This window comes from Agelaius tricolor, unplaced genomic scaffold, assembly GCF_023055355.1.
Source record: "Agelaius tricolor isolate 1412-34295 unplaced genomic scaffold, bAgeTri1.0.p SCAF_14, whole genome shotgun sequence".
NCBI lineage: Eukaryota > Metazoa > Chordata > Aves > Passeriformes > Icteridae > Agelaius > Agelaius tricolor.
Window position 1 is genome coordinate 18,496,312 of NW_027269274.1, and position 27,142 is coordinate 18,523,453.

The 27,142-nt window shown below is 44.3% G+C and overlaps 1 protein-coding gene across 2 annotated transcripts in view; it reads left to right on the forward strand.

Moving 5' to 3' along the window:
* SLC6A1 (solute carrier family 6 member 1) overlaps positions 1 to 27,142 on the forward strand; it is a 73,170-nt gene that overhangs the window by 29,014 nt on the left and 17,014 nt on the right. For both annotated transcript variants that reach the window (XM_071440035.1, XM_071440036.1), the window contains exons 2-6: positions 21,210 to 21,623; positions 22,928 to 23,059; positions 24,391 to 24,491; positions 25,893 to 26,002; positions 26,115 to 26,247. In XM_071440035.1, the coding sequence (XP_071296136.1) occupies positions 21,389 to 21,623; positions 22,928 to 23,059; positions 24,391 to 24,491; positions 25,893 to 26,002; positions 26,115 to 26,247 (711 nt within the window). In that variant the 5' untranslated portion in view covers positions 21,210 to 21,388. The remainder of the gene's footprint in view (positions 1 to 21,209; positions 21,624 to 22,927; positions 23,060 to 24,390; positions 24,492 to 25,892; positions 26,003 to 26,114; positions 26,248 to 27,142) is intronic.

Consider the following 27,142-nt stretch of genomic DNA (forward strand, 5'->3'; position numbering starts at 1 on the left):
CTGGAATGCTCTGCTTGGTGCTGATTCTGTGGGATCTGCCCACCAGCACTCTGGGGCTTCTCTGGGAAGAATTTTATCCTGCTTTCAGTCTGCCCTGAAGTATTTTCAATCCAATATGTACAATAAAATGTAGAAAAGCAGAAATAGTGGTTGGTAATAAATGGAGGCTCTTTTTGCTTAGCATTTGAAACCTGTATTGGAGCTGGGAATAGCAAGGGCCTTCCAGGTTTATTCTCTGCAAAGCTTTTCCATGCACTGCTTTGATTTTTAGCTTATTTCCAGCCTGCCCCTCTTTGGATCAAACCCCACAGGTGAAGAGGGAAGTTGTTTATGGCACAGACAGTCAGGGTTCAGATGCTAAAATCTCCCCAGGGATCTGGATACCCAATTGCTGCTGAGGTGCTCATTCCAAAAGGTGGGGACTGGTGAGATGAGTCCTTTGGGACTCATTTGCACTCTGATTTTGAGAGGGGAAGACAGGCATTGTGTCAGCTGCTCTTTTGAAGTTCATGGTGACCTTTGGAAACTTGGATGTTCCCCTCCACAGCAGCTCTGGGTGGGAAGAGGCTGCTCTTGGAGGTGATTGCAGCCACCTGATCCTCCAGAGCCTCTTGGGTGAGGAAAAATTTGTGGAAATGTGGAAAACTTTGTGCTCTAGAGCCAGAGACTGAATTCCTGAAGCAGAAATAGACCCCAGAAATATGCTCAGGGTCTAAATGCTTCAGTTGCAAGGTGGTTTTGTTTACTCTGAGAATGTATTGCCCACTACAGCTGCTGTTTCAGATATTTGAATGTTGGACCAGGTTCCCATTCCAGTTCAATCAGCTCCTGTCAGATGGTGGTGGCCATTTCACCTTTCTTTTTTTCTGCCTTTGCTGTAAAACAGACAAATGTTCCTCCATTGATTTTTGCCCTCTGAAAGCTGCTCTAACACCCTGGCAGGAAGGAATTGCTGCTGCTGAGAGAACTCACAGGCATCATTCAAGATCAAATGCCTCCCTAATTTGTTCCAGGGTGAAAATACATGTTTTTCTAAGATCTGCTCCATGGATTTACCTGGAAATCCACTCCTGCCTGGAAAGGTTGTCTGGGCAGTCCTGAGGTGCTGATGGAAGTGGAATTCATGGATCCCAAGGAGCCCCTGGGCTGGGATAAAGTGAAATCCATGAAGAGAAAAGCATGCAGTAGAACATGTACTACAGCATGGCAGCAAAGGAATAGCTGCTAATCCATCCTAAATATCACTGGAGGCCTGCTGATAAATAACATGTCTCATCTATTATCCAAGAGCAGCTGAGAAGACACATTTTCCTGATTGTCCAAAAAAAAAAAAATATCCCCACTTTCAGGCTGTTTTCTCAAATAAATTAATTTATTATTGCATCTGTGATGGCCTGAGGGCTCTCTTCTCCACTGGAGAAACTCTGGCACAATAATCTAATTTGGACTCACTGAGATTAGGGGTCATTTGTAACACCTGAATGGCAGGGGTGTGCGCCCTGGGGTATTTGTACATTCCTTTTTCAAAGTGAGGATCCTTTCTGCCAGCTCAGGCAGATTTTACAGGTGGGTAAAGGTAGAATTTCCAGGTAGGCTTCAGGAAAATGAATTTTTGCTGATTATCAACTACAGATCTGGCCTAAAGCAATGTCAACAGAGAGAACTGAATGTTGCTGATGGTTCACACTGGGTTTTTTGTTTATTTTCATACATATGTGCTTTACTCTGAGCTGGAATTTAGAGAGCTTGAGGAATTTTAAAGAGAAGCACTGAGAAATGTCATTTCTTGGGTGACTCTGAAGCACTGATTGAGAAGCAGGGGGTTTATTTCTCTTCCTGTTGTGCTGCCTTAACCCAAAAGTCAGTCCAGCTGGAGTTCTTGGAGAAGCCCAGCTGTGGAGAAGGTTTTGATTTCTGGTTTTATTACTGCTAATTTCATTAAGAATGGAGCTGCTGTCCAGGAAGAGACTGAATTCCTGGAGCAGAAATATGCTCAGGCTGTAAATGCTTCAGTTGCAAGGTGGTTTTGTTTACTCTGAGAATGTATTCCCCACCATGGCTGCTCTTTTAGATATTTTAATGTTGGTTTTATCCATGCTCACAGTCATTAGTTTGCAAATGATGATTGAATTAGCAAATTAGATTCCCTCACCCTTGGCAAGTGCCACAAACCTTGCAATTGGAAGGCTGTGAAAGTCTGAGGGGGAGAAAAAGCAGCTCCCAAAAAAGGGGAGGGGAAAAAACCACCAAACTGCAGCAAAAAAGGTTTTATCTGATATAACTAAATGCATATATGAGTGGCCTTTTTTATTTTTTTCTATAGAGTCAAATGAGATTAAAGTGGTCTCAGTAGGAATGTTCAAATCCTCAAGTGTGGATCTGAAAAAATGTTTCCTGATATGCTCTATCAAGGCAGGCAGATGAAAATAAAGCTGTCAGTCCTGCAGCTTGCTGCAGACTCATCCATTTTGAGAGCAAGGCAAGCACTGTGTGCACTCTTACCCAATATGAAAACACATTTTTCCTCCTTGAACTGCTTGCTGATGAACTGTGTACCTCTGGAAAAAAGGCAAGCTTAACCTAATCTCCTCCAGGGGGAAAAAAAAAATCATAACTCCCATGTGTCATATTTTTTGCTCAAGTGGTTTATTATTCAAACAAATGGTGTGGGGGAAAATAACTCCCTCCTTGAGGAAGGTGTTTGCCTCCTAAGGCATCACAGTGAAAAATATGCCCTAGAGATCAAGGAAAATGTGTTTTGTAGTGGCTGGGAGTAAATAATTCAATTTCTGCCTTTGAATGAGCAGCAGTCCCCTTAGAACAGAGATGATCAGGGGGTAAAAGAGTGAGGATTTAACACTTTGGACAGGACTTGCCATGTCCCCAGCAGGGCTCCCCAGGAACCTCTGCTCTGCTCAGAGCTCACCTGGCCCTGAACTCACCCAGGGGCCCTGTTCTGGCTGGGACCTGCTTTCATCCTCCTCCTCCTGCTGCTCTGGGCTCCTGAAATCCCAGGGAATTCATTCTGCTCCAGTGTGGCCTCAGCATCCCTGGCAGAGCAGTTCCAGAGCTCCAAGCCCTTCTTCTGCAGCACAGACCAAGGGGAGATTGTCCCAGATGCTGACAGTGGCTCTCAGAATGAACCTTTGCTGCCAGATTGTCCTGAGTTCTCCTGGAAGCCCTGCTGCTGCCTTATCTCTGGGTGTGATAAGAGCAGCAGGCTTGGAGCCACGGCAGGAGCCAGCACTTGGTGTTGTGGGGCTCCCTGACCCTTCAGAGGGTTGGCAGCTCTGAGCAATGTCACTGCTGCTGCATGGAGGGCTGCTGGTAAGCTTGCTGAAAATAAAATAAAATATAAAATAAAATATAAAATAAAATATAAAATAAAATAAAATATTAAATAAAATATAAAATAAAATATAAAATAAAATATAAAATAAAATATAAAATAAAATATAAAATAAAATAAAGTAAAATAACCCACAAAAAACCCCAAAAAAACAAAACAAAAAAGAAAACCAAACCAAACAAACAAACAACAAAAAAAAACCAAAACAAAAAAACCCCACAAATCAATTCCTTCATGAGGCAGGAAATTGTTACTCTGTGTTTACACTGCAGCCAGCAAAGTGGATATTTTGTCTTATATTTGAAATTACTGACTTGCTGGGAGAGGCAGGTATTTGTAATATATACTGTAATATACTGTATATATACTATAATATGTACTATAATATGTAATACTGTAATATATACTATAATATGTAATATATGCAAGGAGAGTTGTTAGTGGATACTGAAGGCATGCCTGAGGAGATTGTTCAATAGATTTATTTTGACCAAAGCAGCAAAGCTTCAAACCTTCTTTGCAGCTAGAAAGCTCCAGACAGGTAAAACCAAAATTCTGCTGTTGTTTTTCAATGCATGTCCTCCACAGTGAAAATCTTTGTATGATACTTCAATATATTCAAAATAAACCTATTTAAACCATCAGTGCAGTCAGGTAAAAACCACCTAGGTGCACTTTTAACCTTATAAATTAAATAGAAATAAATATAATGAATGTATAAAATAAATAAAACTATAAATAAAAGAATAAATAAATATATAAATAAATAAGTTTTATATAAAATATTAAATAAATAAATTAATTAAATATCTGACTGCCCTGGAGCAAAGGACCCCTCCAGGAAGGGATCCCAAGTCCCCTCACCCAGGGTTTGCCATTCCAGAGAGCTGCAGGGAAATGAGGGCAGGGGCTGCAGCCAGACCTCAGCGCCACCCTACAAAGCCAAAGTGGAGCCCCAAAGCCCAGCAGAGCCTTCCTGCCTCGTGAGAATTCAGGTTTGCATCTCCCAAAGGCCAATTAGTTCCAGGAAGTTGATCTGAGGTGCTGCTGAGTTGTTGTTCCGGGAATTAGGGCTGAGACTCAGGGCTCCAAAATCCCCCCAAACGCGTTTGTGCTCCCTTCAGAGCCATGCCAAGGGTTCAGAACAGACCCTGACCCCAGTGCTTGTCTTGAGGGAGGCTGGAAATCCTCCTGGACAGGCGTGAAGCCTTGCCCTACTGGCATTGTCATGCAATTGAGCCATCAGCCCAAACCAGCAAGGACTGCTTTTCATCCACTGACCCCTCGCAAAATGCTCGAATTTCTATTCGGCTTTTTACTTTTATTGCTTTTATGTTTCCTTTTTTTGTCAACTGAAAAAAAAAAAACCCGAATTATTCTATTTATCTCCTACCCTCAGTGTGAGTGCCCTGATTGTTTGTCCTTATCACTTCAAGGCAGAAAGTTTTATAGATTTGCAAAGTACCTCAATATTGCAGCTTCAAATTCCTGATTTGACAGGAGGGGTGAGGGGCAAAAGAATTTCTTGTTTCCATTTAAACTGCTTTTACTTCAGACTGAAATCCCATTTAAACCTGAAGGTTTGGATTGAGGTTTGAGGATCAAAGAAAACAGAACAGATAGAAAATGTGGCTTTAGCTTGGAGCTATATCTGAAAAGGGTAACCTCAGATTCAGGGCTTTTCTTCTCTCTCCTGCACCCCCTCCAAAATGGTCTGATTTTTGCAATTTCTCCTGCCAAGGGTCTTAACTGCATTAACATGTGCATGTGCCTGCAGCCTTTTTTCGTTTGCTTTGCTCTGTATGATAACTGCATGTAAGAATCACAAATGTGAAGTCTTTTCTTATGCAGAAAACAGGGCTGTTTCAAAGAAGCCACGAGCTAAAACGTAGAGGAAGCCCCAAAATTAGAATCCTTTGGATGAGCAGTGCTGGCAGCTGCTGTTGCCAGTGAGAGGCTTTGTAAACCAGGAAACAGCATCTGCCAGAGCTGCCTCCTCTCCTCCAGGCTTGGGGAAGTGCAGGCCTTGAGCTGGGCTAAAATTGGACAAGGAGTTTTGTGGGAGTTGGGGGGGAGGAAAAATAAAATAAAAATAAATTCCAACAAAATTCCAACAAAATGATGGAAACTGAAAGAAGCTCGACTTGCACGAAGGTGGCACAGCCAGCCTCTAAAAAAGGGGAATAATGTGGTTCTGTTTGTCAGAATGTGTTTCCAGCCCTCACTCTGATGCTGGAGCTCTGTGGATCCTGCCTGCTGGGTGGCTCTGGGAGCTGCAGACAGCTTCCCCCTCTGGATGTCACCCAAAGTGACTTGCCCAGTCACACAGACAAAATCTCATCTCAGATGTGCCAAGATGTCATCCCCTGAACAATAACTCGGCCCTGGCACTTCCAGGCAGTGTTTTCAGGTTTAAGAGAAACTCAAATATCCCCAAAATCTGAAGCACTCACTGGAGGTGGCAGGAGAAGCACAAGGGAGAGCATCCAGAACAAAAATGTTGCATTTTTGCGGCCCAAATTCTGTTGGTTTTATTGATGATTTTGAAGCTCTACTTGAGTTTGAAGTGATCTTCAAAGCTCTAATTTTTCTCCAGCATCACTTTACAGAAATTATTTTTCTTCTCCTTGTGGCTTCATTCTTAAGCATGAAATTGAAACCTGGGTGATATTTTTTTAAAATCTAATGAGGAGAATTTTGAACACTGTTAAAACTTTATTTCTCTCTCTCCTCCTCACCCCCACAATGGTGAAGGTGCCCTGAGGAGCCAGCAGCCTTTTCAGATTGGAGACCCATTTTAAGACAGTGTCTGGTCTAAATTTGGCCTGATTGGGCACTGGGAGCTATGTGGGAAATCAGAGGCTGAGGAGCACCAAGCATTTGGTGCAAATCTGGGTGTTTGGGTCAGATTCAGTGGATTTTGGCCTTGGAATCTTGGTGAAAGCATTCAGTGTTGCCTTGGCTGCTGCTCCCCATCAACACTGGGCTCTTGTGTGTGGCATGGGGGCTGACAGAAAGCAGGAGTCATTCACAGGCTGCTGATCAATAGTCAGTGTTTCCTTTAAATATGAGAAATTCAGGCTGCAGTGATGTTCCTTCTGCTGCATTCTGACATGTGGTTCCACCTACTCTCACCCAAAACAATAACACTCAAAAAATGGCACAGTAACAGATGGGAGCTGCCTCCAGCCTCCAAACAAACCCAAACCCCGGGGGCCTGAGCAGCTCATACAGAAGGCAGGCAGAGTGTTGGATATCTGTTTTCACATCGTGTTTTCACCAAAGGAAATGTTTTACTTTGGGGATGTGGCACCTCCAAATAATTTGGGCAGTGTGTTGGTTCTCACAGGCTTCCAAAGCCACGGCTGAGCCCTGGTGCTGTCGGGATTCTGTGCCTGTGTTGGCTCCTGAGGTGTCAGAAAATCTCTTTGTTCCCAGCCCCACAACCAAAGGAGAAGTTGAGATTCACTGGTTCTGCTTCTCAAGGCTGTTTATTTTCCTTTTCCATTCCATTCTTTCTCTGACCTGCTGAGATCTGTCCAGCAGCTTGGGTTGAGGCACAGTGACCACCACCCTTGGGCTGGTGTTGGCTTTTTATACTAATAACCACGTGTACTTTATTTACAATAATTTTCCAATACCCATCACCTATGTGAGACAGTCTGTCTCTGCCCTAAACCAATCCAGAAGTGCCACCATGACAGCAGAAGATGGAGGACAAGAAGAGGAAGGACAGGACACACCCAGATTCCTCCATCTTGCCTCTTGAACCCCCATTCTAAACCCCCAAAATTCAACATTTTCACCCTGTGATAAATTCACTATCATTCTACTCAAACTCTTGTGCCTTGTAACTCTTCACACAAAGCTGGGAATTGTTTCCATGGACTAAAATCAAAGGCACAGGTGTTTTTAACTCCATGCCAAGGTCTCTGAGCCCCCTGCCAGGCTCTGGAGTCCTCCAGGGCAGCCAGAGGGATGTCCTGGGTCCCAACATCACTGCAGAGTGCCCAGGGCTGGCTCTGGCAGATTTAGGCACTGGCAGAGCAGATTCAGGGCAGCAGCACCACCTTCTCCATCTCTTTTCCCTCATGGAACTCTGCCTGACAGCAAATTTGGCTCTGGCACCTCAGGGCATTCTCTTCTTTGGGAGGAGAAATGGCACAGAGCTTAGGGATTGGTAAAAAATTAAATAACAAACACCACCCTCTGTCACTGTCACATTTTCTGAAAAATCCCTCTGCCAGGATTTCTTCTCCTGGGAAGATGAGAAGCCTCAGCTTCTCCATATTTTGCTGCTCTAGAATGTGGTCTGGAGATTGTTTATCCAAACATGTGAATTGTTTTTAATTAATGACCAATCACTGCCAGCTGTGTCAGACTCCGAGGAGTCAGGAGTCTTTTCATTATTCATTCTTGTTAAGCCTTCTGTCTGTATCCTTCTCTTTCTTTAGTATAGTTTTAGTACAGCATAATATAATATAGTATAATATAATATTATAATATAATATAATATAATAATATAATATAATAATATAATAATATATCAGCCTTCTGAGAACATGGAGTCAGATTCTCATCTCTCACCTCATCCTGGAGGCCTCACAAACACCATAACCCTCAATTACTTACACTGAGATTTTTTTTATTTTTTTCCCCAGAGACTGTGATCCTTGCTGGAGCTTTTATGTGCTTTTATTTGCCTTTATTTGCTTCCAGGAGGCAAAAAGTCTTTCATATTTAGCCATTTGTACATGCTGGAGATGAAAAGAGGCCGTGAGGAGAGTGTAGCAGCGTTATTATTGAAGGTTAAGGGATTGCACTGGCACGCAAAGAAACTCTGCTCTAAATTCTGCTCCAGCCTCCTGCTTGGGCAAATGACTTTGCCTTTGTGAGCACTTGCTGCTCCCTTTTTCTGGGCTGGCTTCCTGCATTGGTGTGGCTCCAAGGACGGGCTTTGTGCAGCTCCCTGGGCCCCAGGAGCTCAATGCCCCCGAGGCAGGAAGTCACAACTGCCCAACTCCTGCCCACTGCAGCTCCCCCGGGCACAAACTCCAAAAAGGACAAAAAAAAAGGTGCAGAACAGCAGGAGAAAGGGGTGGGTGGGCTCCTCATCAGCCTCATCTCCTCCCAGGCAAGGGGATGGGAGAAGGGAAGCAAATCTTGTGACTGGGGGTACCTGTGGTGTGGGTGAGGATCTTTAATTTCTGCAGTTCAGCACAGGGCAGTAAATCCATTTTCCCACTGAATTTGGCTTTGTTTCTGTGGCCAGCATGGACCAGCAATGTTGGGTTATTTCCTGGGTGTCAGCAGAGGGATAATGGAACCTGTTGGAGCATCCACCCCAATGCTGACTGGCACCACTTGTGTCCTTTGTTGAGCCTCTCCCTCATTCCCAGATGTTGCATTTTCTAGGCACCAGTTTTGTCATTTTTTGAGCCTCTTTGTTTTGTATTTTCTACCCTGCAAACCAGTGTGGGCTCTCAGGGAAGGCCTTGGAGTCTGCACAACAACAATCAACACCAACTAGGGCTAAAGAATGACACCCAATCTATGTAAAGAACAATGAGCAAACCCATTTTATGCAGCAGTAACTTGTATTATCACCCTGCTCCATTAAACTTCAGAGGGATGGGAGTACAACCAGGAGTCCAAATAAATATGGGAATGCTGTCCTTGCTTTCCTAAAGCACATCCTATTTACTGTGTGGGAGCTAGAAGTGAATCTGTGGTTGCAGTAGATGGTGATTATTCTATTTCATTATACTTACTAACTTTTATTACACTTATTTCTATTTATTTATTATATTTAATCAGTCTAGAAGCTAAAAATGGAAATTGTGACAAAGACAACAGTGCAAACAGCAAAGGAAACACCATTCCAGAAGGTGGGAATCACCAAAGCAAGCAGGTACCCCAGAGCCATTTGGTTCTGTTGTAAATTGCTGGAAATCTCTCTGAAGTTGGGCCCAAAATGTTGTGGTGTGTAAATATGAAGTAGTAGGAGCAGATGGTGCTAATGTGGGCTGAGGAAAAATACTCAGAATAGTTTGTGACCACCCCCAGCCTTGTTAGAGCTACAGGGATGGATTAGGAATTGGTGTTGATCACTGTAAAATCTTTGCCAGGGACTGGTTATCAGTTAGTTTTGATTTCATTCCACGATGAGTGGAAAAAGCTTCTCCTTCCAGCATCTATCATCTATTTTAAACAAAAATCTTACAACAAATCTTACACATCACTCCATGCTTGCAGGAAAATATTGTAGATTTTGCAATGGGCCTCATGCAGACTCCCAGGATTGTCAGGTTAATTTTGCACTTGTGCTTCAAGTGTGTTTTGCTGGATCCTGACCCTGATGTTAACAAAAAGAACAAAATCCAATGTATTTCAGAAATAACCTTGCTATGGGCTATGTGGCCAGCACTTCCCATGATTTTGCATCTTGCATTTCTTTTTCCTTCTCTTCTCTTTAATTTTAGTGTGTTTTTTTCTTCAATATTACAGCATTTTGTTTCCAGACTGATTACAGAATCCATTATAATTGCACAACTACACATCTGCTAGTAAATTCTTTAGAAATATGAAACTTTGGGGGTTTTTTTGAGGATTAAGTGATTAATATTTATTTAAGGATCTAGCCAGGATATGTCCTTGATAGCAGCACTGTGTAAGAGACAAGCTCTCTCTGCAGGTTAGACCTTTGTATCTTTACATTAAGAGGGAATGTTGTACCAGGAGAGCTACAGAAAATGATAAATCTCTTCACTGAACTGGATTTGAGGAATAAATCCCTGTTCTTTGGGCTCTCAGTAGCACAGATGCCTCCTCAGGAATGCCTGCATACCACAGAAATTTGGACACTTCTGGTGATGTTTTGTGGCTTTGGGGTTTCATCTTTATTTTCTCCTTGAACATCAAGATTGGAAGACAAAGCTTTTCCTTCCTGGGGGTGGTGGGCCTGTTTCCAAGGCACAGTTAAATGTGACATCCTTGTGATTTCCTTGGATTTCTGTGGCAATTTGTGCATCCCATGAGAGCCAGACAAGTGCTATAGGAAGGCTGCTACTCTTTAAGGAGAGGCAAGAGGGGCTATTTTTAGGAAACTATTTTCTTTCTTTCCCTCACATGCAGGCTCTGCTGTGTGGCCAGAGATGAAATTTGTTTCCTTAGGGGTGGCTGGAACTGGGAGCAAGCAGAGGAGCTTTCATGGACTGTCTTAGAGCCTGAATAGAAATTGTCTGGCAGGGAGGGACCTGGGGGTGCTGGGGACATGGCTGGACATGAACCCAGGGGTGCCCAGGGGTGCCCAGATGTGCAGGAGGCCAAGGGCACCTGGGCTGGGGCAGGAATGGTGAGGCCACAGGAGCAGGGCAGGGATTGTCCCCTGAGCTGGCCCTGCTGAGGCACCACCCCAAACCCTGGGGTCAGTCTGGGGCCCCTCACAAGAGGGACCTGGAGGGGTCCAGGGCAGGGAATGGAGCTGGGAAGGGGCTGAGGGAGCTGGGAAGGGGCTGAGCCTGGAGCAAAGGAGGCTCAGGGGGGCCCTTGTGGCTCTGCACAGCTCCTGACAGGAGGGGACAGCCAGGAGGGTTGGGCTGGGAACAGAGACAGGAGGAGGAAAATGGCCCCAAGTTGCTCCAGGGCAGATTTAGATTGGAGATTTGGGAAAATTTCATAACCAGAAAGGTTGCCATGCACTGGAAGAGGCTGCCCAGGAAAGTGTCTGAGCCACCTGCCCTGAAGGGATTTAAGAGATGTGCAGATGTGGGGACAGAGGTGCACGGTGGGCTTGGCAGGGCTGCGTTGGTCAGGGGTGGGTGTGAGGATCTCCCAGGGCTTTTCCAACCTCAGTGAGTCCATGACAGTTCTGTCACCTCCCAACACCTTCCTGTCTTGGACAGAGGGACACAGGGAAATCCATTGGCCTCTTCTGCTGCTCCTTCCCAGCTTTGTCCCACCCATTGGTTGACCCCAACTCTGTCTCCCCACTCCAGTGGCTCCTGCCTTGGAAAAGTTGGTGCTCAAAGTCTCAACTTCCCTCCTGCCTGGCTCCTCTGGCCTGAGGCTGCCCACAGCAGGAATTGCCTCAGGAATTGTCCCCTCAGAGCTGGCTCTGGCAGCCCCACAGCTGGATCTTCCCCCACAGCTGGATCTGCCCCACAGCTGGATCTGCCCCAGCTGTGCAGACAGAGCCTCCAGCTGCTGCCAAGGGCCCCTGAATTGGCTCCACCTCATCTTCCAACCCTGACCTCCCATCTGGGGCTCCCTTTGGCTCCTCTGGCTGCTGCTGGAGATGCTCTTTGGGGGATTTAGGACCAGGTGAAGATGCTCTTTGGGGGATTTAGGACTCAGATGGGAGTGGACTCTCCACATCCATGCAAAATTTGTTTTAAATGAAAATATTTGCTGGATTTAGCTTGGATCTGCCATCCTGCTTGGACTAGGTGTAGACTTGCTCGATCACATAAAATAAATGAAGCAGTGAATTACCCTGGAACCTGAGCAGAAGCAGCAGGCAGTAGAACAGGTTAGAATTGATACTGGATGGCAAAGCTTGTCCAAGTTGTTCCAATACCTCCTTTCTGGGCTGTGACATCTGCCTCAGACTGGAGCCTTCCCTGCTTTTAGTGTGTCCTGGGTAGAGAAGGGCAAAGATGCCTTGGAACTGTTGGGGCTTTGATCAGTATGGAAATAATTGAGAAGAGCTTTCTCTGCTGTTTAACCATGGCAGTGCCTTCTCCTGGTGAATATTTGGCCACCAATCAGCAGCATTTTTGCCTGTGGCACTGAGCCCTCCCTCGAGCCAAGCCCTGACCTGCCCTGTTGGGCTCCTTTCTGCAGGGCTTGGGGTCCAGATGTGTACTGGGATCTGGTTCTGAGGTTCTGGTGCCTTTTCTGTCAGCACAGCTGGATTAAAAAGCTGTGCCAGAAGAGAGAAGGTTTCCCCAGGTTTAACTCTGCAGTTCTGGTTATTTCACAGATTTGTACTCTTTGGGGTTTGGTGAGGTGATGTTGTACAGGTGACTTTGAAACCAGTGAGCTGGTATTTCCAGAAGTGACCACTGGATCCCTGCTCTTCAGAAGTTTCAGGCATCCAAAATGGACAATTCTGCTTTTCTCAGTGCTAACATTCATATAGACATGTCAAAAATCAGTTTTCACCTCCTACTTTAGGCACCACAGTCTGGAGAGTGCATCTGATGCATTTCCTTCTACTGCCCCCCTTCCTGGCTCACCCTGAGCAGAAATGTTTGCACAGCTGGTCATGCACAAATAGATAGAGATTTTGTTGGTTTTGGTCATGCACAAATAGAGATTTCCCTGCCTTTTGCTGCCACAAGGTAGAGAACCTGTGAAAGATGACAGCAATCTTGCTGTTCGCTTTTAATGAGCTCAACTCCTCCAATCCACTTGTGTGCAGTCCAGGAGAGAGAAAAAACTGCTTTTGTGCAGTGGCCCTGCCTTTGTGGCAGTTTCCCTGGCAGTGCCCATGCCCTGGGCTGCTATGTGAGCTTGGCTCTCCCAGGCCATTCCTGCCCAGCTGGGATCCTGCTGCAGATCCTTGCAGCCCTTGGCTCAGCAGCCCTAGTAACTGAAGTCAAGGAAGCTCTTTTGTGCCCTGAGGAATGTGGTGGGAAGCTGCTGTGCCCTTCCTAGCGCTCTTGGTTTGGAGAGACAGGAGTCTGCTAAGGAAGGCAGGAGCCTCCCTTGAAATGGAGAATGTAAACCCTCCCCACCCCTCCAAATTGCTGTAAATTTTAAATTAAGGGGCTCTCAGGCAAAAATATGGCAGCAGGAAATAACAGTTCTTTAATAGGGAAAAGAAAAAAAATAAAAGGATAAAATAAACAATGCAGTGCACTAGAACAACACTGCCAGAGTCAGAACCCAGCCTGACACCCTGTGGGTCAGGCTGTTGGCAGCAGTTCAATTGGAATTGTGGCTGCAGTCCTCCTGCAGTGTCAGGGGTGGTTCTGTTGGAGCAAGGGGGTCCTGTAGAGAAGGATGGATTCTGCCTCTGAAGATCCAGGGGAAGGAGAGGCAGCTGCTGTTCCTCTGGGGAATCCCGTGCAGAAGCCGTGCTGGTGTCTCAAAAACCTCAGGATTCTATCTGGGTAGGAATGCTTGGCTCCTCCCTCTGGGCTCCCATCTCCCAATGGGATGTTACAGTTCTTATCAGCCATGCAGGGACATTCAGTAGCTGTTATCAGCAATGTCCCCTCCCAGGCAGGTGTGAATGAGGTCACTCCAAGAGAGAGATAAGGCAAACTGCCCACTTGGCAAAGGTAACCAGCCATAGAGATGGGAATGGAAAACATCCTGCATTGCAATCTTCAACACTAGCACACTCAGGGCTGGCCTGAAGGGATGGGGAGCAAAGGCAGAGTTGTTTAAGGGATTTCTCCATCCCCTCCCCACAAAGGCAGCGGGTGCTGTACCTGCTCTGCTGCCTGACAGCTGCAGTTTGTATTTCCTCCTGCCCAGGCCAGCCCATGGAGCTTACATAAGTGTCTTTCTGTCCCATTCCATGTCACAGCAATTTGAAATTTAAATCCCAGTGCTGTGGGATAGTGCCTAATGTGATTAGAGAGCGTGTACCCAGGGTCTTTGCTGCTGCACTGCCAGTTCTTCCAGGTTTTGTAAGTCATAAAGCACTGCAGTGTATGGAGAGCATGGATTGAAGGTTAGACTCCACTTCTGCTGTTGTAATTTATTATCATTATTTCTTAGGCTTGGGAAAAGTTACCTTTCACAGTTTGGAAAAACCCCTACTTTCCAAACTGGAACTGCAGTATTTGTTCATTGTGTGAAGCTGATGTGCTGTGTGCCCATAAATGCACAAATGTCCATGCATGAGCCAAGCCCAGTAACAGCTGGAAGGATGGCACCAGCAGTGCTGGGGCAGCAAACTGCCCAATCCCCACCTGCATCCTCTCAAAGGAGCCTCTGCTGAGGCTCTGGGTTTGCTGCTGCCAAGGTTTGAGATACCTGTGGTGTGTGCAGTGTTGTGTTGTGGCATAAAGTGCAGCACATCCCCAGGTGATTGTTTGAAGCGCTGTTTTCAATGTATTTTAACACAAAAAGCCCCAGGCTGCCTGCCAGGCATACATCACCCTTGACACAAATGTTCTGGGCTGCCTTGGGAAGTGCTGAAACAGGTCTGGGCCCCTTTCTCCAGGAGGTTCTTGCTTTATTCCTGAAGATTTCCTAACTAACCCTGTGGTTTGGCTTTGTCACAGAGTCCTGCACTGGGCTGAGTTTCTCTGTGCACTCAGCAGAGGCTTTAAAGCCCAGCAGAGCTCTGCAGAGCCTGAGAGGGCTGGAGCAGCAGGACAGGCTCCATGCTCAGCACACACCTGTGGGACCTGTTTGGAGATCTCAGGGGCTCAATCCCTGCTCCTCTCACCCTGTTCCTCTCAATCCCTGCTCCTGCAATCCCTGTCCCTCTGAATCCCTGTCCCTCTGAATCCCTGTCCCTCTGAATCCCTGCTCCTGCAATCCCTGTTCCTCTCAATCCCTGCTCCTGCAATCCCTGTCCCTCTGAATCCCTGTCCCTCTGAATCCCTGCTCCTGCAATCCCTGCTCCTGCAATCCCTGTTCCTGCAATCCCTGCTCGTCTCACCCTGTCCCTCTCAATCCCTGTTCCCTCAATCCCTCTCCCTGTAATCCCTGTCCCCTCAATCCCTATCCCTGCAACCCCTGTCCCTGCAATCCCTGTTTCCTCAATCCCTGCTCCTGCAATCCTTGTCCTCTCAATCCCTGTCCCTCTCAATCCCTGTTCCTGCAATCCCTGCTCCTCTCACCCTGTCCCTCTCAATCCCTGTCCCCTCAATCCCTCTCCCTGCAATCCCTGTCCCTCTCAGTCCCTGTCCCTCTCAGTCCCTGTCCCTCTCAGTCCCTGTCCCTCTCAATCCCTGTCCCTGCAATCCCTGTCCCTGCAATCCCTGTCCCTGCAATCCCTGTCCCTCAATCCCTGTCCTTCCCAATCCCTGTCCCTCAATCCCTGTCCCTGCAATCCCTGTCCCTCCAATCCCTGTCCCTCTCAGTCCCTGTCCCTCCCAGTCCCTGTCCCTCCCAGTCCCTGTCCCTCCCAATCCCTGTCCCTCCCAATCCCTGTCCCTCAATCCCTGTCCCTCAATCCCTGTCCCTCTCAGTCCCTGTCCCTGCAATCCCTGTCCCTCCCAATCCCTGTCCCTCTCAATCCCTGTCCCTCTCAGTCCCTGTCCCTCTCAGTCCCTGTCCCTCCCAATCCCTGTCCCTCAATCCCTGTCCCTCCCAATCCCTGTCCCTCCCAATCCCTGTCCCTCAATCCCTGTCTCTCAATCCTGTCCCTCAATCCCTGTCCCTCAATCCCTGTCTCTCAATCCTGTCCCTCAATCCCTGTCCCTCTCAGTCCCTGTCCCTCAATCCCTGTCCCTCAATCCCTGTCCCTCAATCCCTGTCCCTGCAATCCCTGTCCCTCAATCCCTGTCCCTCTCAGTCCCTGTCCCTCAACCCCTGTTCTTCCTGTCTTTGTTGCTCCATTCTGACTCAGGCCAGATTCCTGGAGCAGGAATTTCTCCCTCATGCTGAACCAAACCAGAGATGTGCCTGTAGATCTCTCCATGCAGTGTTGAGTTATTGGAGGGAGATTTTATGTTGGTTTGGGTTTTTTTCCACTCATCTTTAACACATTCAGCCTCTTCCAATGCTTGGAAACTCTGCTGATGGCAAAGCCCAACCCAAACACAAACTGCAGCAACAAGAACAAATCTAATCTAGTGCAGGGCTGTTTGTAAAGTCCCAGGACACCTTATTGGGGTTTTTTTTCATCCAGGCTGTGTTGGCTGAAAGGAGCCACGATCAGTTCTGGCTGTTGAGCAGCAGATGGAGCTGCCAAACTGCACATCTGGGGCTGCCCCTGCAGCTGGCTGCAGCCACCCACCCATGGCCCTGCAGAGGGCAGCTCTCAGCTTTGGGGTGCTCTCCCAGGAGGAGCCCCCTTTCGCCACCACCATCACCCCAATTTCCTCCTGCACTGGGAAATGCCTTTTCTGGAATGCTGAGCACAGCTGGGAGTGCTGGGGCTGGGTCCAGGACACTGGACAGGTGTGGGATGTAGAAAAATGGGTTTAAAAAGGAGATATCTGCTCACAGGACTTGTGAGAATGTAGGCAGAGATGGATTTTCCCTCTCTGAGTCCCATCCTGATCCGAATTTCCTCCTGCACTGGGAAATGCCTTTCCTGGAATGCTGAGCACAGCTGGGAGTGCTGGGGCTGGGTCCAGGACACTGGACAGGAGTGGGATGTGGAAAAATGGGAGATATCTGCACACAGGGTTTGTGAGGATGCAAGCAGAGATGGATTTTCCTCTCAGAGTCCCATCCTTATCCCAATTTCCTCCTGCATCAGGAAATGCCTTTCCTGGAATGCTGAGAGTGGTGGGGTTGAGTCCAGGACACTGGACAGGCGTGGGATGTGCAAAAATGGGTTTAAAAAGGAGATATCGGCACACAGGACTTGTGAGGACACAGGCAGAGATGGATTTTCCCTCTCTGAGTCCCATCCTGATCCAAATTTCCTCCTGCACTGGAAAATGCCTTTTCTGGAATGCTGAGCACAGCTGGGAGTGCTGGGGTTGGGTCCAGGACACTGGACAGGCGTGGGATGTGGAAAACTGGATTTTAAAAGGAGATATCTGCACATAAGACTTGTGAGGACAGAGGCAGAGATGGATTTTCCTCTCAGAGTCCCACCCTGAAGTGGAACAGACAGGAAGGAAGGGTCACAAGGACCATCCTTGTTCTCTCCTCACCCCAACCACACCTACAGCTGATTTTCTACAGCTTCCAACCAAAGACTTCTTTATAATCATGCAGTGATCAGAAATGACAATTCAAAAAAAAAAAAAAACCACAGCCTTTTCATATTTTTTTATGTTTCTTTTACCATAACTTTCAGTTAGAACCTCAATCCTCCCTTCCAAAACCATGTAAATAAAATTATTGCTGATCTCTGCCTGACCTCATGCCCAGTGTTGCCAACACAAGGTGCAGCTTCTTCACCCTGGCCAGTGTTTCATGTGCTGCACCTCTGGTTTGAGCACTGGGCTGCCAAAAAGGAGTTCTCAAGAGAAAACAGACAATAAATATGGGTCACAGAAGACATGGAAAGCTTTATTTCAGTAGGTTTGTTCCAGCTGTGGAAGTTTGCAGGAGCCACAAGCACTTCAAAGTTGATTAAAATACCCCAGGGCATTTTTCATGATCCATATTTGCTTCCTTGATTATTGTTTTATTTCGATTTTGAAAGTGTACCTAACAACAGCAATGGTGTTTAAAAGGTCCACAAATGGTTGGAAACAGAAATGAGGAGTGGCCATTGCAGGCTGCCATCTCACTGTGCTGACAATTGCAGCTTTGTCAGACATTTGTCTTACATTAACAGCTAATTATAACCACATGTAAAACTTGACATCATTACCAGGATTAAGTCCCCTTGCTTGATCTGGTTTATTGTTTAATTCCTTTGGGAGCATTTCAGGGAAAGGTGTTTTAGATAAGAGAACTTTCTAAATTCACTACAAATCCACTCTTAATGGTGGCAATTGCTGTTTCTTGATTTACTTTTTTTTAATTCTTGCTGTAGATTCTTAAGAGCTCTCTAGGGACAAAATATAATCAGAGATGTTGCTTTGGTTAATAGCCAACATTCTAAATTTAGCATTAATTCACTATTAAACATGGCAACTGCTATGACTTGGTTGGTATTTCTTGAATTCTTTTTTGTGTAGACTCATAAGAGATCCATAGGGAAAAAGGATAATAAGTGGTCTTGGAGATTGTTTTGGATTAATACTGAACTTTCTAAATTCACTAATAACCCATTATTAAAGATGGCAACTGCTATTAGTTGAAATTGTTTTTAAATTTTTTTCTGCAGACTTGTAAGAGATCTATAGGAAAAATTATAATAAGTGGGTCTTGGAGATTGCTTTGGTTAATAGTGAGCATTCTAAATTCAGTTTTAATCCACTATTAAAGATGGCAACTGCTATTAGTTGAAATTATTATTACATTCTTTCTGTAGACCTGTAAGTGATCTATTGGGACAAAATGTAATCAGTGCACCTTGGAGATTTGTTTTGGATTAATAGTGAACTTTTAAAATGTACTGTTTAATTTACCATTAAAGGTGACAAGTGCTACTTCTTAATTTTTTTTTTAATTCTTTCTGTAGACCCATAGGAAATTCATAGGAACAAATATTAAGTAGGTCTTGGAGACTGTTTTGCATTAATAATAAATGTTCTAAATTCAGTATTATTCTATTATAAAAGCTGGCAACTGCTATTTCTTGATTTTTTAAAAATTCTTTTCTCTGTAGACTCATAGAAGATCTACAGAAAAAAAATATAATAAATGTGTCTTGTAGATTGTTTTGGTTAATAGTGAACACTCCAAATCCACTATTAATGGTGGCAACTGCTATTCCTTGATTACTTTCTTTAATTCTTTCTGTAGACCCATGGGAGATCTATTGGAAAAATGATAATCAGTAGGTCTTGGAGATTGTTTTGGATTAATATTGAATGTCCTAAACACACTATTAATCCACTATTAAGGGTGGCAACTGCTGTTTCTTGATTCATTTTTTTTTAATTCTTTCTGTACACTCATAAGAGATTTATAGGGACAAAGTATAATAAGTGGATCTTGGAGATTGTTTTGTATTAATAGTGAACTCCCTAAATGCACTATTAATGGTGGCAACTGCTATGCCTTGATCTTTTTTTTTTTAATTCTTTCTGTAGACTTGTAAGAGATCTATAGGGATGAAATATAATCAGTGGGTCTCAGTGATTGGTTTGGATTAGTTGTGAACACTCTAAATAAAATATTAACCTGCTATTAAAGGTGGCAACTGCTATTTCTTGGGGTTTTTTTAATTGTTTTTTCTATAGACTTGTAAGTGATCTATAGGGATGAATATAATAAATGGGTCTCAGAGATAATTTTGGATTAACTGTGAACGTTCTAAATTCACTATTAACCCACTAATAAAGGTGGCAGCTGTTATTCTTCGGGTTGTTTTTTTTTAATTCTATTTCCTGTAGACATATAGGAGATCTATAGGGACAAAATACAATCCGTGGGTCTTGGAGATTGTTTTGGATTAACAGTGAACTTTTAAAATTTACTGTTAATCTACTATTTCTTGGGGCTTTTTAAATTCTTTTCTCTGTAGACTCATAGGAGATCTATGGGAAAGAATATAATACATGGGTCTTGGAGATTGCTTTGGATTAGCCATGAACATTCTAAATTCAATATTCCCACTATTAACGGTGGCAACTGCTATTCCTTGGGGTTTTTAATTCTTTCTTCAGTAGATTCATAGGCAATCCATAGGAAAAAATAAAATAAATGAGTCTTGGAGATTGTTTTGGTAACATCACAGTGAACATTCCAAATTCAGTATTAACCCACTATTAAAGGTGGCAACTGCTATTCTCTGGTTTGTATTTTTTTTCAATCCTTTTCTTTGTAGACTCATGGGCAACCCATAGAAAAAATAAATGGGTCTTGTAGATTGTTTTGGATTAGCCATGAACATTCCAAATTCAGTATTAACCCACAATTAAAGGTGGCAACTACTTCTCCTTGGTTGTTTTTTTTTTTTTTTATTCTTTTTTTCTGTAGATTGTAAAATCTAAAAAAAATTTTTGTTAAATTCTTTTTTCTGTAGGCTCATAGGAGATGCATAGGAAAGAATATAATGAATGAGTCTTGGATATTGTTTTGGATTAGTTGTGAAAATCCAAAGTATTAACAAGCTATTAAAGGTGGCAACTGCTATTCCTTGGGGTTTTTTAATTCTTTTTTCCATAGACTCATGGGCAACCCATAGGAAAGAATATAAAAAATGGGTCTTGGAGATTTTTTTGGATTAGCCATGAACATTCCAAATTCAGTATTAACCCACTATTAAAGCTGGCAACTGCAATTCCTTGGGTTTTTTTTAATTCCTTTTCTGTAGATTGTAATTTTTTTTTTCTATAGATCACTCATGGGCAATCCATAGGAAAGAATATAATGAATGTGTCTTGGAGATTGTTTTGGATTAGTTGTGAAATTCCAAAGTATTAACACACTATTAAAGGTGGCAACTGCTATTCCTTGGTTTGTTGGGGGTTTTTTTTAATTCTTTTTTCTGTAAACTCATAAGCAATCCATAGGAAAAGAATATAATAAATGAATCTTGGAGATTGTTTTGGATTAGTCATGAGCATTCCAAATTCAGCATTAACCCACTATTAAAGGTGGCAACTGCTATTCCTTGGTGGGTTTTTTTAATTCTTTTTTCTGTAGATTGTAATTTTTTTTTTTCTGTAGATTGTAATTTATTTTTTTTCTGTAGATCACTCATGGGTGATCCATAGGAAAAAATACAATAAATGGGTCTTGTAGATTGTTTTGGTAGCACCACAGTGAACATTCCAAATTCAGTATTAACCCACTATTAAAGGTGGCAACTGCTATTCCTTGGTTGGTTCTTTTTTTTTAATTCTTTGCTTTGTAGATTCATAGATGATCCATAGGAAAAAATATAATAAATGAATCTTGGAGATTGTTTTGGATTAGCCATGAATGTTCTAAGTTCAGTATTCCCTCTATTAAAAGTCACAACTTCTATTCCCTGAGTTTTTTAAATTCTTTTCCGTAGACTCATGGGCGATCCATAGGGAAAAGTTCCCACCCGTGGATCCTAGGGCTCCTTTTGTAGGGATTGCTGGTGCAGCCCCATCCCCTAGAGCAGAGCCAGCCCTGCCACGAGCCCGTGGCTGTGTCTGAGCGTGCCCGTGGTGTCGCGCAGGTGGCTCCGGGGCGCGCTGAGGCTCCGCGCGGCGGCTCCGCGGGCCGGCCCTGTGCTCGCCGTCGCTCCCTGGTGCATCGGGTGGATCGCCGCGAGCCGCAAAGCTGCTGTCCACGTGGACTGGTGCTGACATCTCCCGCCCCGCCGCCGCCAGAGCCTCGCCTGCCAAGCCCAGAGACATGGCCACCAACGGCACCAAAGTGGCGGACGGACAGATCTCCACCGAGGTTGACGCCTCCATCACCAATGACAAGCCCAAAACCTTGGTAGTAAAAGTGCAGAAGAAGAAGACGGACCTTCCAGACCGAGACACTTGGAAAGGGAAATTTGACTTTCTTATGTCCTGTGTAGGTTATGCCATTGGCTTAGGGAATGTGTGGAGATTTCCCTACCTGTGCGGCAAGAATGGCGGAGGTACGTTGGGCAGGTTTGTGGGGTAGGAGTCACCAGCAAATTACCAGCAAATCAAAACCTGGTTTGGAGAGACTTTTCATACAATCAGTTGGGTTTGGTTGGGGATTTTTTGTCGGTTTTCTGGGAGGGTTGCAGGATTTTTTGAGAATTTTTTGGGTTGGGTTTTTTTTCTTTTTTGCTTGGCTGGTTGGTTTGGTTTATTGGGTTGGGGTTGGAGTTTTTGGCTTTTTTGGTTTTTGTTTACTGTGGTGGTTTGGATGGGTTTTTTGAGTTTTTTGTTTTGTTTTGGGTCTTTGGGGTTTTGTTTTTTTGTTTGATTTCTTGCTGTGGGGTCTTTTGAGGTTTTTTGGTTTTACTTTGTTTTGTATTTTTTGGGTTTTGTTGTTGGTTTGGTTTGGTTTTTTCAGTTTTTTCATTGTTTCTTTGCTGTGGGGTATTTGGGGGTTTTTTGGGGGTTTAGGAGGTTTTTTTGTTGCTTTGGTTTAGTTTTTGGGGTTTTTGTTTTGTTTTGGGGTTTGGGTTTTTTTTTTTTTTGTTGCTTTGGTTTGGTTTTGGGTATTTTGGTTTGGTTTTTGGTTTTTTGGTTTTTTTGGTTGTTTGCTGTGGTGTTTTGGGGCTGGGGTTTTTTTTGTTGTTTTGTTGTTGTTTTTGTTTTTTTGTTTTGTTTTGGGAATTTTATTGTTGTTGTTTGGGCTTGGGGTTCTTTTGTTTTGTTTTGGTTTTTTGGGTTTTAGTGCTTTCCACTTTTCCAGGAGGTTCAGAGCCATTTTGGAGTGTGGAGCTCTGCTTTGAGCTCTGCCCTGAACTTTATCCTAACTCCAAGCTGTCAGTGGCACTTAAAAGACCATAAAGTATCAGAGCAGAACTAAAGCACGTTGCCCTGCACCCAACCCTGCAGTTCCCTCTCTTTTGGGCTGAGTTTTGAGAGGATTTCATGGGGTTTCCAGCTGACTCTGAGCTCTCCATAAAAGGCTGGAAAGCAGCCAGGGCTGGTTAAAGCCTTTGTGCTCTCCGTGAGAGGTGAAGACAGCAAAGCCCACAGGCTTCTGGATTTCAGCTTTTTACTTCAACAGAAAACATTTAAACGATGGGGAGTTCTGGTTTTCCCTTTATTTTCACCTCTGGAGGTGCTGGTTCAGAAGGGCACCTGTGATTTCCACTAACATTTTTGAAAAATTACATCTGAGAGGAAAAACACCCTGTGGGTTTCTTTTCATACGTAACAGGGATGGAAACTGGAAATTCACTTGTGTTTTTCTGTGGTTTTCCCCACTCTAACAGGCTTGTTAAAAATTTCTTTTCAGGTGCATTCCTGATTCCCTATTTCCTTACTTTAATTTTTGCTGGAGTGCCACTGTTCCTTTTGGAGTGTTCCCTTGGTCAGTATACATCTATAGGAGGCCTTGGAGTGTGGAAGCTTGCTCCAATGTTCAAAGGTACAGTATGGATTCCAATTCTTTCTCCTTTGGTTCCAAATTGCACAAGTTTCCCAAAGTGCCAGGGCAAGGATGATGTTTCTTGGTGCCTTTCATTTATATTTAAACCATGATTTTTCTAGTGAAGACACACTGATTTTCTGAGGTGTAACTGATGATTTTGAAATGTGCTGGGCTATATTTTTTATTCTCCATTAAAGATAGCAAGATTTAGGCATTGGAATTGCAACAAACTTATTTTTCAACTTCGAAAACTCTTTGGGTTTTCTGTAGAAATACATAAAGATTGTTCAAATAGCATATCCAGGAGTAGTTGTCTGAGCAGGTTTGGATGGGTTCACAGCAATTTGGTAAACTTTGGTAAATTTTTCTGAGCTCACAGAAATTGGCATCACCTGTTTTTTTAACTGAAATTCAAAAGCCAGACACTTTTGGCAATTTCATGCTGAATCCCTTAAGAAAAACTCACTCCACGCTTTGAGTTTGAGCTTTGATTGCCAGAACCCCAGGGTTTTAATCTCGATTCTGCACAGACCCACAGACCTCCCAAATGATGATTTTCACCCTTCTAATCCCAAATCCTTTGACACTGCCGAGCTCCTGAGCTGAGTTCTGGCCCACAAAGCTGCACGTGGTGTTATAAATTACCTCACCCAGTAGGACTGACAATTAGCACAGGCTGAGCTGTGGGTTTGTTGAGATTGGATTTTGCTCTGGGAGATTTAGCACTGGGAGAACGCAGGGAGATGGAATTGTCTCTCACAGAGAAGTGGTTTTGCTAGAGTTGCTGCTGTTGGTAGGGGTTGGTACAGCCTTGCTTCGCATTATCCTGAATACTGTGAGCACTTCCTCCAGCTCAGGATCATGGAACAGCTACCCTGAATAGCTCACAACACCCCTGGAGTGTCCATGTGGAGCAAGGACACCCTCGTGGTGGAACCCTGGCGTGTCTTTGGTCTGACTGCCAGCAGGCACTCTGATCATGTCCTGAGTGCCTTGGAACACATTCTCACTGTGTGTGCATCTGCCACCAGCTCCTGGGGGCTGCTCTGCCACAGAATGAGCTGATTTAGCTCATTTTCCTGGGAGTGAAACGTGCCAGAGAACTCTCAGCAGGTGGGACTACACCACAGAGAGAGCTGAAGGCTGGCAGTGAGCTCATGGATTTGGCTGAGCCATCACCCAAACAATCACCTCTGTGGAGTGGCACTGCTGAAATTCTCACTCCTGCATTTCCCAGTGGTGCCTGCCCCATGTGATGTGTTTGCCCTGAACTGCAGCCCTTGCATTGGAAGTTCCCTTGGTTTCATTTCTCTTTGTTTTCCTTACAGGTGTGGGGCTGGCTGCTGCAGTCCTGTCCTTTTGGCTAAATATTTACTACATTGTGATTATTTCCTGGGCCATATACTACCTGTATAATTCCTTTACCACTGTAAGTGTGTGTCAGAGGGGATGGGGAATTGTTTCTTGGATGTAAAGCCAAGTAAAATATGGATACACCACTAATCTGCCTCAGTGTAGATGTGTGAGGTTAACACAGCATGCACAGAAATCTGTAGGATAATCCATTCTTACTGAAGAAAAAAAAAAACCCTATTTTGTAAAAATCCCTTTTAAATTTTTTTTTCCACAAGAAATTTAGAGCAGAAAACTGAGCTTACAGGTCAGTCACTCCCCCAAGAAAAATTCCAGTGTACAACTAATTATTTTGTTTCTTCAGTAGCAGCCACACAAATATGAGTTCTTTGGGAAATGGTATCATTGCAAAGTGGCTTCATGATGGAGGGGTTTATTAAAGAAACCCCCATGGAATGGAAGGTCTGTGATTTGATTAGCTCTGAACTTCCATTCATTGTTGTTATTTTTGCTTTGTTTTCTTTCCTGTTTACTTTATTTTTAGCTGCCTTTTTTCCCCCTCAAGGGTGATTCATCAGCTGAGTAAGTCCTGTCTGATTTGTGGGGTTTGGCCATCTGAGGAAGCATTCTTACATAAGTTGTATATAATTAATGCATCATTGTTCAATTGTCTCTTCTATAAATTTTGCTCATGCTTGCTTGTTCTTGGCTTTAAAGAATTTTTCCTTGACCAAATTTGCATTAATTACTGTCTGGGAGTGACATGACCATTTCTGCTTTGTTGTCCTCAGAATTGGTATTGATGTGAAAGGTCAGGCAGAGTCTGGAAGTGTTTCTTGTGGCCCATGTTAAATGAATATTGACTTCTAATTCCCTTGAAGCCTCTTCTCCTTGTGTATAAAGCACACAGTGCCCTGATACAGCAGTGCTGTGAGAGGATTTCCCAACAATTGCCATCAAAAAGATCTATAAATTGTATGCAAATGAGGCTCATTCTAATGGATACCATGAGAAACAGGTTCTGCTCCTCACAACTTCTGAAAGATGGGATGGAAACACGCAGAACATGCACATAACAGATAGAAATTTCATCTTTCTCCAATTATCTCCTGACCTGAGGGGAAAATGAAACTCTCTGATCAATAACCATCCCAATTTTTTTATCTCTTGTGCAACAAGAGGTACCAGGACCTCCAGGAGGTCCTTTCTGCTGTTTCACCATACTCTAATGGTGAGTGCATTGAATCCAGAGCATTTGAGCTGCAATGTTAAGGAAAAGAGGGAATATTTCCACACCTGCCTCCCACAACTGACAGGAATTGAAATCACTTTCACCCCGGGGAGATCAATGTCTGCAGAGCTCCAGGTGCTTTAGTTCTGCACTCAGCTGTCAGTTCTAGCAAAGAAAGAGATACTCGAGGTAATCCTCGCTTAAGAAGTGTTTGACTCCAGGTTTTTGGTGCTCTCCCTTCTCCAGACCCTTCCTTGGAAACACTGTGAGAACCCCTGGAACACCGACCGCTGCTTCTCCAACTACACCTTAGCAAACACCACCAACATGACAAGTGCCGTGGTGGAGTTCTGGGAGTAAGCTCAGCATTTCCCTCTCCCCTCCTCTTGCATGTCCAAGGATCACCTTGTTGTCCTTCCTGTTTCACCTTCTGAATCCTTTGCCAAATGTTGTGTTGGCTCCTTGCAGACGCAACATGCACCAAATGACCGACGGCTTGGAAAAGCCTGGGCAAATCCGATGGCCACTGGCAATCACCCTGGCAATTGCCTGGATTCTGGTGTATTTTTGTATCTGGAAGGGGGTAGGCTGGACTGGAAAGGTAAGATTAAAAAGTATTGTTAATACCTTTCAATTGAAAATGCCCATTTTGCTCAAATATTCTGTAAGTTCTTGAGGTAAGAGGCACCGGGGGCAGTTTGGCTGTCAGAGCTCTGTGAAGGATTTTTGTTTTCTTGGATTGATACAGCCCCATGATTTAGGAAGGAAGAGCTGGCTCCTCTCTAGCTAGGTCAGACCACAGCCGTAGATGCTTCACTTACAGGCCTCTTGGCTTGGCCAGGTATAAAATCACCCAAAAATATTTCTGCTTCTTCCTGGGATGAATATTCCAGCTGGTTTGGATAGCACCAGAGTGGGGATGAAGTGGTTTGGTTCCAGCAAGAACTGTGCAATAAATGCAAAATTCTTGCTGGAACCAAACCCCTTCATCCTCACACTATTGCTATCCAAACCAGCTGGAATATTCAGAAAAACTGTGCAATAAATGCAAAATTCTTGCTGGAACCAAACCACTTCATCCTCACTCTATTGCTATCCAAACCAGCTGGAATATTCAGAAAAACTGTGCAATAAATGCAAAATTCTTGCTGGAACCAAACCACTTCATCCTCACACTATTGCTATCCAAACCAGCTGGAATATTTAGAAGAACTGTTGCAATAAATGCAAAATTCTTGCTGGAACCAAACCCCTTCATCCTCACACTATTGCTATCCAAACCAGCTGGAATATTCAGAAAAACTGTGCAATAAATGCAAAATTCTTGCTGGACCTGATATGTAAAGAAGTGTTGGGAAGAGCTGCTCCCACCTTCCCTCATGTGAGTGAGAAACATTTGAGGTCCTCTCACAGGATTTCACCCTGTGCTTCTTGGGCTCTGCCTGGCTGTGAGTGGAAATTAGGATTTACTAATCAATTAAAGGAAATTATATTCT